The sequence below is a fragment of the Centroberyx affinis genome, unplaced genomic scaffold (genome assembly GCF_046629955.1).
Source record: "Centroberyx affinis isolate AG114_WGS23_722 - 3 ecotype Tasmania unplaced genomic scaffold, CSIRO-AGI_Caff_v1 ptg002334l_1, whole genome shotgun sequence".
Lineage (NCBI taxonomy): Eukaryota > Metazoa > Chordata > Actinopteri > Beryciformes > Berycidae > Centroberyx > Centroberyx affinis.
The window spans coordinates 158,438-175,334 of NW_027280601.1; the positions used below are offsets into that span (position 1 = coordinate 158,438).

The 16,897-nt window shown below is 40.4% G+C and overlaps 1 protein-coding gene across 1 annotated transcript in view; it reads right to left on the reverse strand.

Moving 5' to 3' along the window:
* Window positions 1–15,907, reverse strand: part of sardh (sarcosine dehydrogenase) — a 52,701-nt gene extending 36,794 nt beyond the window's left edge. The window contains exons 1-6 of the mRNA XM_071533175.1: window positions 15,824–15,907; window positions 9,570–9,759; window positions 8,772–8,908; window positions 7,535–7,713; window positions 7,151–7,330; window positions 32–155 (exon numbers count right to left, since the gene is read on the reverse strand). Of these exons, the coding sequence (XP_071389276.1) occupies window positions 32–155; window positions 7,151–7,330; window positions 7,535–7,713; window positions 8,772–8,908; window positions 9,570–9,754 (805 nt within the window). The 5' untranslated portion in view covers window positions 9,755–9,759; window positions 15,824–15,907. The remainder of the gene's footprint in view (window positions 1–31; window positions 156–7,150; window positions 7,331–7,534; window positions 7,714–8,771; window positions 8,909–9,569; window positions 9,760–15,823) is intronic.
* Window positions 15,908–16,897: the final 990 nt, after the last annotated feature.

The following is a 16,897-nucleotide window of genomic DNA, read 5'->3' on the forward strand; positions in this document are numbered from 1 at the left end:
AATTAGTTTGCTGATGTTATCTGAATCTGACCTGCACAGTTAACCACACAAGGCGTCTCAATGGTCCCATGGACGGTCTCTACTGCCTTGATCCTCTTCACCCCGAGGTCATCTGTCCGCACCTGGATACCGGTCACAGGGCAGTTCTCCACCACCTGATGGGATGATGGGCAAGCAGACAAAAAAGCACAGCCAATCACATCAAACAGTCAGGCGCCTGTTTCACAAAGGAGGTTCAACAGATTCAGGTTCAATATAGTTGTGTAGCTTGCTACCGAAAACCTAATAATGCCAACCCTGGATGACTGGTCTCATAAACTCACTCTTTCAATCCAAGATTTTCCAATCCAGCTATGAGGGCGTTCACGTAAAAGGGGCGGGTTTCATAAGAAATTGCTAATCACATGCAACATGGACAGATCCAGAGAAGCATATGTTCTCTTAAAGAAGAACAAACTATTATAATGAATAAATATGAGATATACAAAACCATTATAACAGTGATTTCAAAAGATGGCGTTGGGGAAAAAAGGGGGCAGAGGACCAACTGTGGTAATTATTAATAGCAGGTAGAAAGGTGAGTAGAAAGAAAGGTTTCTGTCAAAATCTCTCCTGTGTACGAAAACAAAACTGTTTCAAAACTCTCCATGTGCTACGAAGTACCCTTTTATATATGGAATTACGGCTTGTAGATGGCTAGGGGGGGTGAGGGATTGGGACAAGATTGCACGATGTGCTCCGTCGACATTTCTGATGTGCTTGACTTGACATATCTGTTGTGCACTTTACAAACTTCCTGTGTATATTTTGTTTACTTGTGTAAAATTCTATAAAAATATTCTTGAGAAAAAAAAAACTCTCCATGTGCTAAATCTTTACTTCAGCATCCAAACTATAGGGCTTTTCACACAGGGCTAAGTACTTCCTTAGCCCTTGTGTTTTAGTCCTGGGCTAACTAAGTTTCACACAGGCAAATTGCAAAGTGGAATAACCCTGACATTAGCCTAGGGAAGCTGACCCTGCTCCAGAGCAGGTTTATTCCCTACTTATCATCGTTTAAAAACAGGGTTACCTGTTTGCTGTTTGAAAAGGGTTAGAAGACATTGTGTCACTTGTGTGTTGTCCAATCAAATAACTTTTCCTTCACAATATTACTAAGCAACGCTGCATGGCATTCCTGGGCTCAAGTGTCTTAATCACAGAATATTTGGACATGTAAGCCCGGGGTTAAGAAGAATGCTGTGTGAACCATTCGCCTTAGACTAAGAGTTAACCATGGGTTAAATGTCTGTGTGTGACAAGGGGTTAAGCTAACCCAGGGCCAACTGTTAGCCCGGAGTTAAGATAACCCTAGGCTAAGCGTGTGCTGTGTGAAAAGCCCTTATGTCTACTGTGTATGCTCTGCTCCACCCTTGCATGTATCCCTGCATGTATTGCACAGATGAGCTGTACAGTGAATCTCTATTACGACCTGCCCACTGAGGCTATGAAAAGATTTTCTATTCACAAAGTCAGCCTCCTGTTCCCCAGGGGTGCGCTGATGGGAATTTGGCTGCAATCTATTGAACCAATCACTCTCGGGAATCCTATAAAAGAATTCCCGGGCACTTGATATGCAACAGCAAATTTTATTCATTATTGATAACAACAGCCAACTAATGTAAAGTACCTGCTGTTTCATAGAAGCCCTCTTTAAAAGCCAGAGTGGGCAAATGGCCTGGAAACGCTACAAACACATCAAGTAGTTCTCTGAAAGCGAATAGCAAAGTAAACTGCATGTTTGTTGAAGTTCTCTGTATTGCCAACACCATACAGACATGTTGATGTAATAAATCATCAGGGACACAGAGGGGTTCCCTGTAAAGACCCCTTTCTTTCTATCTGTGCATCCAAGTCCACAGGATCCTCTAGGACTGATGAGCCCAGAGTTGGCTGGTGAGGAGTCAAGCTTTTTATAAATTTTGGTCTGATAGCCTGAGCATAACCTGCTCAGAAGCAGGTTCGGTCTGCAGCTTAAGTTACCATGGCAATGTACCCAAAGTTCAAAAGTGAGCCACTATCATGAGACTGAACAGCCAGGGTTAAGTCCAGAGTTAGCTGCCTAACCCACTAATCTTGCTTCATGGGACCCTGTATTGACTGCATGGATAAGGACTCTAGAATTCAGTAGGCACAGTAATTCTGCTAACTTTCTCTTGAGGTTTGTTCTTTTTCAACTGGCGATGTTGACAAAATGTACATGTGTGAATGCACTCTTTCCCACTGTTTTCCCACTGTGCTTAACAATAATATTTAATTGCCTGTGTCTTGTGTGCCTGTCAAAGTTTCTAAGGAAACAGGCTAGGCATATAATAACGTTGAATTATTATTAGTGATAGTAGTAGTAGCAGTAGTACTAGTAGCATTATGGCAAAATAAGTTACAAAATTCTTAACAAACAGGCAATAAAAATATAACAGAAAACCAGCAATAAGTAGACAAGAATTTTTCTTGTAATTGATACGATTGTTTTTTCCATTTAATATGATGACATGCATGCAGTGCTATACGTTGTTTTAGTTTCATGTCATTCCTTGAAAATGCTGCTCAGAGCTGGAGGGAATACAACAATTACAACTGAGATACTTGACCAGAGTGAATTAAAGCCTCGTATTTGTGGCAATATGAAAATTGCTGTATTTCTGGTGCATTGTGTTGATGCATAATGATGCATAATGACTATTTTGGCACAGTTAGATAACATTGGCAGACTTTGGCAAGAAAGAGTATTTAGACTTCATATCAGTTCTCGCACAGTTGATGATAATGTGCATACTTGAGGGTTTCTCTTAATTACTGTTGCCAACACTTCTTACTATTTGAGAAATTTTTGTAATGACAATAAATCCACAATGATGAACTTCACAGCCAGCAAAGTCTTTGTTGTGCAAGTCTACTGCTTTCTGCTTTTTCGGCTTTCTTGGCAAGATTGAGTGAGAACTTAAACATTTAACAAAGTAAAATGTAGTAAACAAACAAAGTATTTCATCAGCCATCCACTGCCTACTGTGGGAGTTGGTGGGGTGTGGATGGATATTAAGCTTGTTCACACAAGTCACACAAACCCACAGCTGTTTGTGATTTATAACAAGGAAAATGCAATCAGGTCGTGCACGCGCTGCTGCATTTTATAAATCTGGGATTAGCTTTTTGCCTACACAGCTTTTTAGTGATGAATCTACCCCAAGTTTTACACATAAGACCCCAAGAGTCATAAATGGCTAGCTATAATCTGTGGAGTTTGACACAGTGGACTGGACCTTGTTCCTGTACCAAAGTACTATGACCCACAGATGATCACATATATATGCAGCTGAAAAAAAGCTATATCTGTTAGTACTGGCTGACTATTTAAAAACCATGGTGTTATGTTTGCTTACTGCCATGGTTTATAGCCCTCCTCAGAGCCTGAAGTAGTAGCTAATGTTCGGCTGTGCACACAGTTATGACTTGGCTATCTACACTGGACTCCGTTGTTCAGATAATGGTGCTATTTTTACCCTGCACCACATAAAAATAGTTAACTAGTTGGATTAAAGCAAATCTGTATCAAAATACTAGGATTCTTGTAGAAATGCTGCCTGAAGTAACTAAAAAATGTAGGTATTTTGACCCATGGTGAACAAGAGCAGGGAAGGAAAGTAGAGGAAAATAGAGGAAAAGAGACTCTGAATGGTCAAAAACAGAATGGCTCCAAAAAGAAAAGAAACAAGACCAGATCAGTCCAAAGACCAGAACAGACCTTTCCAAAACAAACAAGCAAATAGTTATAAGCAAGTAGTAAACATGTTGTCCCCCACCAGTGATGTAGTTCTACCCTTGGGTCAGTCAGTGATTGCTGAGTGTACTTGAAATATGAGTGAAATTGTATAAGCATTTTCGTATGGGACAATGAAAGGACAGATTGACCATATATTTCTGTTGCCTACTCTCCTCAGCATTAGGCTTACAAGTTATATCTTGAAATGTAGTAACTGTAATTGTCCTGTTTTTACTCAATACAGTACAAAATATAAGAACTACAATAGCAATAGGCTAGGCACTACAATACATTTTATAATACAATATACAATATAACATACAACACCAGGAGCTTGAGTGTTATGTAAGGGATAATGCCCGACGAGGTGTCCATTATCAGGAATTAATGGACGATGGGGAGGCCAGAAACGCGGTGTTGCTTCCGTGGAATTATGCTAAAAATATTTTTAGCATTTGTTTTTAACCTACTTCAAATGGGTGTGTAGCAGAACCAGGTCTCCACAGCTCCAAATGGACCCTTGAGTAACATTCTTTCCCAGGAACAAAAATGACCCTTCACCTTTAAAGCTACAAAAGTGTCACCTTGACGCTAACCAAGACCAAGGGGGGATCTCCTCCACCCATTTAGACAACTCGTCTCCCATTTACAGGCCTTATCTACGAGCCACATCGAACTGCAGGCCTGGATTCACACACACACACACACACACACACACACACACAGCCTGCCTCTGATAAAGCTCTGGGTCAGAGAGTTGGAGGAACATTCATTGGGATGTTGTCAAAATCAGGAGAAATCCTTGATAAAGACTCATGAAACTTTGGTTAGTACTTTGCAATGGATCCTAAAGTATGTATGTCTAATTTGATGTCTAACTGCCATGATTTATATGAGTTGTTTGATTATTCAACTTCTTCATCTTTACATGGGTTTTGATAGTCATGTGTGATATCAAAGTGTTCAGGAATGTATGGTGAGTTCAATAATGTGAATGTTATGACTGTAAAGTCATTCTGTATCATGTTAACAAAAGGGTCAGAAATTGCTTTCCCTTTCCAGTTTAGTTCCGTAGGAAAACCCCACTCTTCTAGATAGAGCCATAAAATCGTAAATCCACAAATTCCTTTCATTCTTGGTTTAGTTCTCTCCTTTTTCCTCTACTTTGTATTTCCTAATGTCCCCAATGAGTTTAGAATAATGTGAAGTATACTAGATTGGTTAATCATATAGGCTATGCTTAGGTATTTTAATTAACATCACAATAGTTAAGGTCTAGTTATATTTATCCATTCTGGCCCTAACTCGATAATTATGTCCTATTCCACTGTTTCCCTATATCAACCCCAAAGTTACTATATATTTGTGATTTAGATATTAAGATTACAAGTAGGCTATGTATCTAGGCTATTCTGCTAAAACCACTCAGTGCACAGAAAGTCTGAACAGTGAAAGTTTTATTGTCTAATCATGTTTCATGTAATGGTTTTATACAATCCATAAGTGTTTGTTTACAGGTTTCATAATGTTCACCAATTGACAACAGTAATTGGTTGAGTATGTAAAATCCAAATTCGTTATTCTAAATCGTTATCATTACATAGACTAGTTAGGCTACTAAAGTAATTGAGAGAAGTATCCTCATGTGCCTCTTTGTTTATGACGGGCGTTGCCTGTGTCCAGGACAAAGAAATGTAGGCGGAATCTCCAAAACCGCGCAAAGTTTCTTTTTACACTGCAAACCCCGCCTTGGAACTCAGAAAACTATAAAACTCTCAGTTTCTTGTCACCTTCTGCGCTTCATGCCCCGAGCTTCATGCCGGAGGCCATGATGCCGTCACCAACTCGAAGACCAACCAAACCAGACTTAGCACAAGCAGAGATTCAGATCTCGCGGCCTCGTAGGCCTAACTACTCTTTGTCACTAATGTGACCCTGTTCTTCAAGCCGTTGATACTACGAAGTCGAGCCTCGCTGAACCGCGAAGACTGTTACAAAGTTATCTTAAGAACGAGTTATTAATCCGTTAATTAGGAAAGTTATAGAAGTCAGAAGCTCCAGTCAACCCTCTCAGCTGACCAGCCAAGTTTCCTGCTCCATCCTGCCTGAAGTCCGGTTGGCAGCGGAAAGCCAGTGGACATCCACCTGAGAGAGAGAGAGAGAGGGTCTTTTTCAAGACCCGCTCGGTTCCATCATGCCCGTAGTCCAGTCGACAGCAGAAAGCCGGTCGCAGAGACATCCACCTGAAAAGAGCGTCTTTTTCAAGACCCGCTCCAACTTCATCGTTTGCCGTTGCCAGGCGACCCGACTATTGCCGAGTTTACCCGACGCTGATCTTCAGGAAACCTGCTTTCCCTACGGTCGAAACCTCACGATGGACCCCCGGCAAGTAAGGCTGAAACACTTCCATGTCTTTCTGCTGAGAGTTGATGCAAAAGCTTCACTAAAGTTTTCACTTAATCCAATCAGGAAAGTCAGTATAGTCTAAGTTATCCCTTAGGGCGACCCGTCTCGTCCCTCCGGTTTATAGGTCTAAATTGACATAACACTATTTACTGTTGCCAATAACCTTCATTCCAATGTTTCTATCCTTCTCATTCGATTTTCACTTCATCCTCCTTTTATTTTACTTCATGCTCATTTCATGAGTCCACCTATAGTTTAGTGTTTTATTCTGGTTTATCATCTGCCCACTTACCATATACTTCCCCGTTTCATGGCTATATGTTTGTTTGTATTCGTTTATTTGCTTGTCTAGTAGGTAGTTAATAAATATATTCATTCATTATAAAGTCGTTGTCCTGTGTTTCCTTGTCTGCAGAGAAAAGCAATCCCTGAACTGGAAAGATCTCATGATCTTTAGATTGATGACTGATTAGTATGAGTAAAGGTCCTTAATTTACGAAGGTGGTGCCCCTACGAGTGTAATTTGATCTCTTGATCAAAATATTAATGTTTATATGCCTTTACCAAATTATAAATTCGATATTTTCGACTCAACACGCTACAGGTGGAATTTACTGGGTGGAACAGTTCAGATAGAGTCAGGTACACAGGAAAGTATACTCAACTGACTTTGAGTTACAGTACACACAAGTGATTGTCTAAACTTCTCATTGTACTTTATTTTTGTGGCATATCAAACCAATGTGGCACTCTAAGCCCATTAAAACTAATCTAAACTAAGCTAAGACTTCAAAATGGTATTAAATCCCAATTTGGATGACTAAACTACAGTCAGAGATATGCATTTTAACTGTATATTATCCAGTGTAAATCCATGAGCAGAACAGAACATGAGTGTACATTACTGGTCAAACAGAGACCAGACCAGGAACCAGTACGCCTTACCGTGGCTCCGCGGGCGGAGGCAGCCCTGGTCAGGGTGGTGCAGGTGCCCGCTGGGTCCATGGTGCCATCTTTTGGTACATAGAGCGTTCCATACAGATCATCTACGTTCATCAGAGGGTACAGGTCCTTGGTCTCCGCAGGTGACAGGACATGGGACTCAATACCATAAACCTTACCCAGCTGGAGATGAGGGGAGATAACATCATTTACTGGTTAAGGTCTTGGTTCAAATGTACCATGATGGTGAGACATTTTACCTGTCTATCCATCTCATCATCTATCTCTCCCTCCATTAATCCCTCATCTACTCTCTACCCATCCATTCTTCCATCCATCCCTTTCCCACAATAACCAAAGCCAGGCAATCTCTCTGTCCATTCATACCGACATGAGACGTTTGTACTCGTCCAGCCTCTGTTTGTTGGAGGCAATGAAGAGGCCTCCGTTCTGGATCCAGCCTGTGTGAAGACCCGTCTCCTCCTCCAGGTCTTTGCTGATCACATTCCTGGTGTGGGCTAAGAGCTCTACCTCCACATCACTGGGACGGAGCTGCCACAGCAGGCCTAGTGAATACAGACACACACACACACACCGCAGAGCATTTGAGCATGCGTTTGCATAGAAATACCCACACAGGAGTGAGACACATGCAGGTATGTACAGAAAACACACAATTGTTAGCACCTACAGAGATCTTACCGACACATAAAGGCAGGTTAGACAGAAAAGTAGAGAAGTAGAGTAAGATAAGGGGGAAAAGAGTGAAGAAAGGGAAGGGAGACTTGTACATTCTAGCAACAAACAAATTTAAAGCTAAAATATGCAACTTGACGTTGACAGTTGACAACAGTCTTTGTCTTTCTGTGACCTTCTGTGAACATGCCTAAATCCCCCTGTTTGCCTGAATTTAGCTTTTTAGAGATGTTTGGGACATTTTTGGCTGTATACATTTTACTGTAGGCACAACCAGCAGTGAGCTAGGTTGTAGCTATCAAGTGTGTTTACAATAACCTGGAAAACCTGAATATGCTGGCTGGGATATGCAGATATTAACAAGTATATTCTGACATGCTATATCCTGTTTATTGTTGGGTTTGTTTTCCATGGAGTAACGTGTGTTCTCATGGAGTCACGAGCATCAAAATAACGTGGGACTATTCAAGCAGCAGGAAAACTATACAATATTAGACCATCTCCATGTATCAAGGTATACAAAAAAATTGGTTACGGACCATTCCATGTAAATGCCATATCCTCACTAAGACCTTAGCCGGGATAAGCCTCATATTCTGAATATTAACGTACATGTAAACACCCTCAGTGTTAAAAATCGTACAGCTTAGAGTTATGTCCATACATCGTTCATTACAAGCCTTTACACAAAAGGCTGACTTCTGCTGTCAACTCTTAAGTTAAGGGCAGTGGATTCAGTATTGTATGGCACCGAGCTGTGGGTTGGCATCACTGAGATATCATGGAATAAATATATACTCAAATGTACTAGGTTTTAAATGATTATTATTTAAATATTACAGAATATTTGGACACTCAAAGAGTACAGCATGCGTCATCTTAGGCATGAACACACACACCTTGTCCCCATCCATACACAATGTGGTACCTGCAGTGTGCCAGGTGGTGCCAGCAGTCAGTCTGTCCCTCTCCAGCAGTACTACGTTGGTCAAACCCATCTTAGCCAGGTGGTAGATGGTTTGACAGCCCAGGCTGCCCCCTCCAATCACCACCACATCCGCTGACCTGAGGCACGTACAGTTGATCATCAGAGTTAGGAATGTTACTTTCAAAGTGCAATCTGTTACATAATGATTACCTGCTTCACACTGCAATCAGCAACACAATCCACTGAATCACAAAAACTCAATAACAAAAGCTGCTTTCAGTTACTTATTGATTATTTTGCCCTCAAAATCAGAGGAATATGAAATTAAACGGACAAATCATTCCAATTTACAAATCTGATTTTGAGTAGATGACAAAGATAATGTTATTATCATTACTCATAACCATGGTTACCATTATTTCAAGTTGCTTAAAATTATGTTTGCATTATTAATCTGGCATTAAAATGTATTTTTGCCTTCAAACCTGTTTCTGAGTAATCAACACAATATCTCTAATTTGATCAGGCTTGAGCAGATCATTATGATCATTATTCTTCCATCAACCTAACCTTATATTGATCCATCCTACCAACCATCCACCCACTGATCCATGCACACACACATCCATCCACCCATCCATTATCCAAAATGTCCATCGTGACATACTGTAAATATCCAAATAAGTGATGTTATTAAAATACAAAACCTACTGGAACCAAACCAAAAACACCCCATGCCCCGTATCTATCCATCCATTAACCCAAGCACACATCCATCCATCCATCCATCAGCCTAACCTGGGTAAAGGTTTAGTGGGCCCGGTGGAGACCCCTTCGTCCTGTTTGAGTGTTTTCTCGTAGGGGACGTTTTTCTCCTTGGTGGGCTCTGAGCTGTAGGAGCGAGCACTCGTCCGGCACAAGGGGGAGAGAGGGGGCCGCACTGCCGACACGACCCTCCGAACTGCACTCCCTAGGAAGGCCATGGCCCCTGTAGACCGAGTAGACACAGAAACAGAGTGTCTGTGCGTGTGTATTATAATGTGTACAATTCTAATATTCTAGGTTTCAAAAAACAAAGGCAAACACAATGTCAGCAGAAGCACATTTTCAGCAGAGCTGCCAAAAAAAACAAAAGACCAGACAGACAGAACAACAGCACCAAAAGTATAATGTTTAACTACAACCAACCTCAAAATTATACATAATTTTCAGAAAAGCTTTGTCCTTAAGTGACCGATAGATCCCACAGTGGATCATTGATAGCTCCAACAATTGGCAAGGCGTGGCAAGGGTTTAGAATAGTGTTAGTGAAATAGTGACTGGGGTGTTTTAAAGGGATAATTTACTGTACAACAAAAAAATAAAAATTGCTTTAAGTATGATCTTGGACAGGCCTGGCTTGGATGCTAGTGACTTAATGTGTGACTTACTAACACTAAACCAAACACTAAACACTAAGCCAGAAAATGTACCACAGCCTGCAAAGTAAGTCTCCAAGTCAATGCCAGCGAAGCAGGTTGTGTGAACTGTTCAGGTCCTGTAGAAAAACAAACTATAATATCACATATCACATTTTTACCATTAGATAATCTTTCTACATGTGGCTAAGGTAGGTCACAGGGCAATTATCAGAACAAAAAAAGCAGGAAAATTTCAGGGGATGCGGAAAAATTAAATCTCTAATTTAAAATTAATTAACGTTTTGTGTCCAACATTACCCCAAAAATTGGCAAAAATTAAAAGTACCATCCTTGTAAACAAGCCCCAAAGATCACAAATTACATTTATTACATTTACAATTATGGAAAACATTGTCAAATTGGAAGTTAATTTGTCTGGATTTAAGTATGTTTAAGTATGAATCAAGACGATGTCTACAGCTGAATATTATGTAGCCTGTGCACCAATGTTGTGGTTGAGACCGAGACCACCTGAGGTGAGACTGAGTTCACACCAAGACCAGAACAATAACAGTCTAATGCAAGAACATGAATTGTGTTGGTCTGCCATCATACTGAGGGCTCGAAATTTACATCAGTTTCTCTGCTAATATTTCAAAACCAAAAATTAACATAGACATTTTACTAAAATACAACTGGACACTTGATAGATTGTCTATAGCCGCCTCCTGAACTCACATGAGAGAAGACAATCATAGCCAACCTACGATTATTTATTTCATCAGCCAGGGACAGGGAAATTATGATACAGTATGATAACTTGCATGCAATAGCATTGCTGTCAATAAACCAAAGCATGCACTAGGCTATGTAGTTGTTATTTTGAAGAAATATTTATTTGAAATGTAAAGCCTGTTTTGCATCATTTTGTCTAGACATTGTTCCAGAGGCCTTACTATGCCTCCAATGACTGAATGGATTGATAGAGGACAGATAGACCAACAGTGGGCCGCAATCTTTAGAAACGCTAAGCTTGACAACACCTACAGTAGGTGACATGGAATGAAGGTGTGGCAAGGTAAGCTAAACATAATGGAGCCTGAAAAGTGATTTATGGATAAGTTCACACTGAACAGCCTTTCAGGCAGACAGCCCGCATGTACAATTTACAATTTACAATTTCACATTTGGCAGACGCTTTTATCCAAAGCGACTTACACATGAGATTTGCATACAACACAAGCAAGTTTCTAGATAGGAGAGAACAACGAGAGTAAGTGCTATAGAGCTAAGTTCTGGTCCAACAGGACAAAGGTGCTACGAGACAGTGCAACAAGCTAAGTTCTGGTCCAACAGGACATAGGTGCTACGAGGGAGTGCTACAAGGCAGTGCTATGAGGTAATGCATAGAGTGCATTCAATTTTTTTTTTTTTTTTTTTTTTTATGAAAGGAGGTATTCGCTAAAGAGCTGGGTCTTTAGCCTTCTCTTAAGGATAGAGAGGGATTCTGCGGATCGAATGGAGTTTGGCAACTCGTTCCACCACCGGGGAACCACAGAAGAGAAGAGTCTGGCTAGAGACTTAGGGCCTTGCTGAGGTGGCAGCACCAGGCGCCGCTCCACGGCAGAGCGTAGTGAGCGGGAGGGAGCGTAGACCTGAATGAGGGAGTTCAGGTAGGTCGGAGCCGTTTTGGTTATTGTTTTGTAGGCGAGCATCAAGGACTTGAACTTGATGCGGGCAGCAACTGGGAGCCAGTGGAGGGATATGAATAGCGGAGTGACATGTGCTCTTTTGGGCTGGTTGAAGACCAGACGCGCCGCCGCGTTCTGGATCATCTGCAGAGGTTTGAAAGTACAGGCCGGGAGCCCTGCCAGTAAGGAGTTGCAGTAGTCAAGGCGTGATATTACAAGAGCCTGTAACAGGAGTTGTGCTGCATGCTCAGACAGGTAGGGTCTGATCTTCCTGATATTGTATAGAGCAAATCGGCATGACCGAGCAACAGAAGTCACATGCTCCTTGAAGGTTAGCTGGTCATCAATCATGACACCCAAGTTTCTGGCAGACTTTGTGGGTATGAGCTCAGTTGATTCGAGCTGGATACTGATTTGTTGTTGTATAGAGGGACTGGCTGGGATGACAAGGAGCTCAGTCTTTGACAAGTTAAGCTGAAGGTGGCATTCCTTCATCCAAGCCGAGATGTCGGCGAGGCATGCCGATATCCGCGCCGAGACTGTGGGGTCGTCTGGCGGGAACGACAGGAGGAGCTGGGTATCATCAGCATATGAATGATAAGAGAAGCCATTCAGATTTCCACAACAAAGCCACAGATAGAGGGCGTGACCCGCGTCAGCTGACCCACCTATTGAAACTCAGAGAGTGAAACCAGGAAGTGCTCAGCCACAACAAAGCCTGACAACAGCCTAAGTCCAAATCTAACACAGAAACAAAGATTCTAAACTCTTACTGACCGACTGCTGTTTCCTGTCATAGATCCGAGCTTGTTCTGCTGAACCAGCCAAATGCAAAACATTTCAGTTATTCAAACAAATAGACAGCAAATTCAAAATGGAGGTGCTTGTGTGGCAGTTAAAATAGTTCTGATTGAGATAGGCATTGACTCAAAATGTACCATACCAAGACAAAGCAAAAAACACAAAACTGCCTGGGAGGCAGAAATATTCTTCATTCAATAAATTCAGGAGGCAGTTGCAGTATTAATTTTCCTGGAAGGCAGTTCAAATGTGTGTTGTGTGTGCTATAAGACATCTTTGCCTTTGAGGCACAATTCTACAAGCTTTAGAGTATAATAGGCCCAGATCTAGTAAAGGTTTGCGCCAGTGCAAATCGCATTGCGGGTGCTAAAACCTTGTTTTCTGATCTACTAAGCCAGTGCACAGGGCATTTGCGCCTGAAATCATGCAGTTTGGTCTAGGCTAATTGCATTTGTGGGTGTTTGAAGGCTGAGGCCAAAATAAAGGGAGGGATTTATGGAAATTGGCAGTGGACATGATTTATCAAGAGGCGGTGGCCGTTATCATCTGTCGATTGCACACGGAATTTAAGACCTTGGAAAAGCATGTTATTTTGCGCACAGGATACCGCCGAAACTGTCTCTAGAACCGGCTCCAAGATCAAAGTGACACAGTCATCTACACAGCATAACATGCAGTCATTAGATCGCGTCCCTATTATAATTCCAATTAGGTTTAAACTAGGGTTGCAAAGGAGTGGAAAATTTCCGGTAAATTTCCGGAAAGTTTCCGGTAAATTTCCATGGGAAGTTAAGCTGGGGAATTTTGGAAATATTCCAAATTGGAAACTTTCCATGGGAATTATGGGAATTTATGGGAATTAATGGGAATTTATGGGAATTAATGGGAATTTATGGGAATTAACTGGGAATTGAGGGTAATTTAATGGAAAGGTATCATATCCAAGCATAAATATTTGTTTTGTTATAAGCAGACATCCATCCAAAATAATACAATTAAAACAGATTTATTTGTAAGTAGAACTTTATCAAGTGTTAAATATTTTATTGAACAATCAATTCTTTCATTGAAGAACAAAAACATGAATGTTGAGTTGCATGTAGGGGGCGTGGTCTCAATAGCCCTGCAGTAAGCAGTGTGCTATGTGTGCATGTGATTGAGGAATAGCATAGATATTCAACTGTACTTGCATGATATCTGGTTGTTTTAGTCAGGATTATGCTAAAATATATTTTCCCCAACTATATTTAAGTTCCCTATTAAGAGCATACCTTCAATTTAGTAAATTCCTGGTTTATTCCCGTTTATTCCCATAAATTCCCGTTAATTCCCATAAATTCCCGTTAATTCCCATGGAAAGTTTCCAACTTTGAAAATTCCCGGAATTTTGCAACCCTAGTTTAAACAAGCTGACTTAAAAATGTACAATTTAAGCCTCATTGGCAGAGTATCAGAATGAGCACTCAACATGCAGACTATTACCTAAATATACAAAAAGGAAAAATCGCAGGCTCTTCTCTGGATTTGCTGACACTTATGAACTGAGGAGACAATGTTTTAAAAAAAAAAAAAAAAGTAAAAAAGCTGACTCGTGACAGCTGACTATCCTTTATCCTTTAAAGGGAAGTCAGGTAAAACAGTATTGTGGCCAAGTGACCGTCCTTCAACTGCAGGACCCGGGTTCAAGTCAACAAACATCTGCCCTGCTCAAGTGTCCTGAACTGGTAAGCTCCAGGGGTGCTAGTCTGCAGCTGACCAAAGTATCATATTATCATTAAAGAGATTAGTTATACAAGCTAGACCTCTATCATGTTCAATGCAGTATGTAACTCCTTGGGGTAAAATCACTCCTTAGACCGGTTGAAACACTCCCGCTTCACCACTCTCACAGTCACATGGTGCTATAGTGAGCAGGGGGTTCAAAGTTCAAACTAGGCCAAGATCAGGTTCTGCCAGCAAATTGGACAGTGGCCAGCAGTTACACTAAAAAAGCTCTTAGCAGGCCATTGAAGAATATAAAATGAGTCAGCTTAACACACTGTTGAGCTTGACTGCCAGCTGACTGACAAAGAGATTGCTTTCCACCAAAAAATAAGTAGCTGATTATGTTCATGTGGCTGTAACTATACTTAAATAAATTAAGTCTTTGTTTGCACAATATTTGCAGTGTTCTTCCTGTGTAAGTGGGTATGAGCATGCAGTTTGAATGGATAGCTGAGAAACATACTCTACTAACTGGTAATCCCTTAAAATAACCTTATATTTTCATTAATGTACATTAATTCACCCCTTAATTCATGCAAAATCCCAAAATTTAAAATTAAGGGGAAAAAGGGAATTATTAATGGAGGAGATCCCATCAACAAAAAAAAGAAAACCTTAAACACCCCCTTAATATTGACTCCTTACTTTCTAATTTAATGACAAATTCAGGGAGACATGAACTTTCCATTAATAACTCATTAATAACCCTGTAAACCATGCATAAAAGGTATGAAAAACCCCTTAATTAACCCTTAATTACCAGTGTTTCTGTGAATCAACCCATGAATAAATCCCTTGTAAGCACGATACCAACCTTACTTTTTTAAAGCTATGTTATTAGTAATGGAGAAATGAAGGACATTTAAGGGATAACATTAAGGGGTTTGGTTTCGTAGTGATAGTTTTTGACAGGTTAAATCATGCAGCTGTTTCAGTCTGTAAGTCACTTTTTAGGGCGAACTGTCCGTCTGAAGCCAAGGCAATCATTCGCGATCTGAAAACTTTGCAATCATCGACTTGACGACCGGGAGACTTCAGACAGTTTCGTATCAAAGATTTCAAGAAAGCGTGCAGTAGAACAGCTGTGCGTTGCTTGTTGCTTATGAATCGCTGTCATTATTGTGCGTATTTGAGAATAAACAAACCGTTACAACTGCAAACACACACATTTTAACGTTACATACTGCATGCATGTGAACGGGAACGGCACGCCACACCAAAACAGGCACAGCCTCGAAGCAGCTGCAAGCATAACGTGGCATAACGTTTCATGGGATCTAACGCATGACGAACAGTTTTCCCATTGATATCAAATACAGCATAAACGTTACCAAACTGCAAGAACAACCTAACTTGATAACATATTCTCAGTTGTTTTAGCTAAACGCATACTTACAGTCCTCCTCGGTTCTGCCTGCTTGAAGATTGTCCCGGAAAAAGCAGGTTAGACGCAATATCTACAAAAAATAAAGACTACTTTATGGAAGGAAGGAAGGAAGGATTGAAAGCCGCTCGAAAATGGCCGAGTAGTTTTGTGTACTAGAGAGAGGGAAAGCTTCAAAGTGTGGCAGAGAGCTCCAGTTCAGTCGCTGTTCGCGGTGCAGCCTCGCCACAGTCTCTCATTACAACCTGTCCTGACACCGAGGGACCTCGTCTTAAAGCTCCACGGTGAGGAGGAGGGCATGACAACTACCCAGAAATAAATTAAATTAAGAACACTAATAATAATAATAATAATAATAATAATAATAATTATTATTATTATTATTATTATTATTATCATTATTGCTATTTATATTATTGATATTATTAATATATAATCAATAAATTATTAATTAATTAATTAATTAATTAATAATAAATAATAGGAAAAAATACAACAAGGTCACTACAAACTCACTGTTGCCACAGAAACAATACAGAAACTCAAGTCCCTAAAGGATTTTTTATTATTTAGCCCGAGTAAAGAATATTATGAAAAAAATATATTGATATCACACCAAAAGACAAAAATACCATGCAGCTACAATAGGTCACAGAAAATCCTATTAAAAAATCATTAAAAAATACCATAAAGTATGATATGGTCACTATAAACAATACAATACAATTACAATTGTGTACCACAAAATAAAACAGAACCACGAGTCCCTGAAGTAATATTACAATGATTTATTGTTTATGATTTATTTCCTCAAAAATATTGTATTTTGCATCACTCTACTAGCTACGATACTAGTAGCCTATATTCATAGTATATTCTAAGACTGAGTAAGGTGAGGGTTTGTTTGGTTGTGCGTGTGTGTGTGTGGCGCTTTGGGGCAGCAGCTGTTGCTGAGACCCCAGTCCTCAAAGCCCAGAAACTAAATCAAGCAGAAGTAGAGCATCAGTAGAAAAATCTGCCTGCCCTTCGTGTGTGTGTGTGTGTGAGTCATGAAACGTACACACAGACACACACGGACACACACAC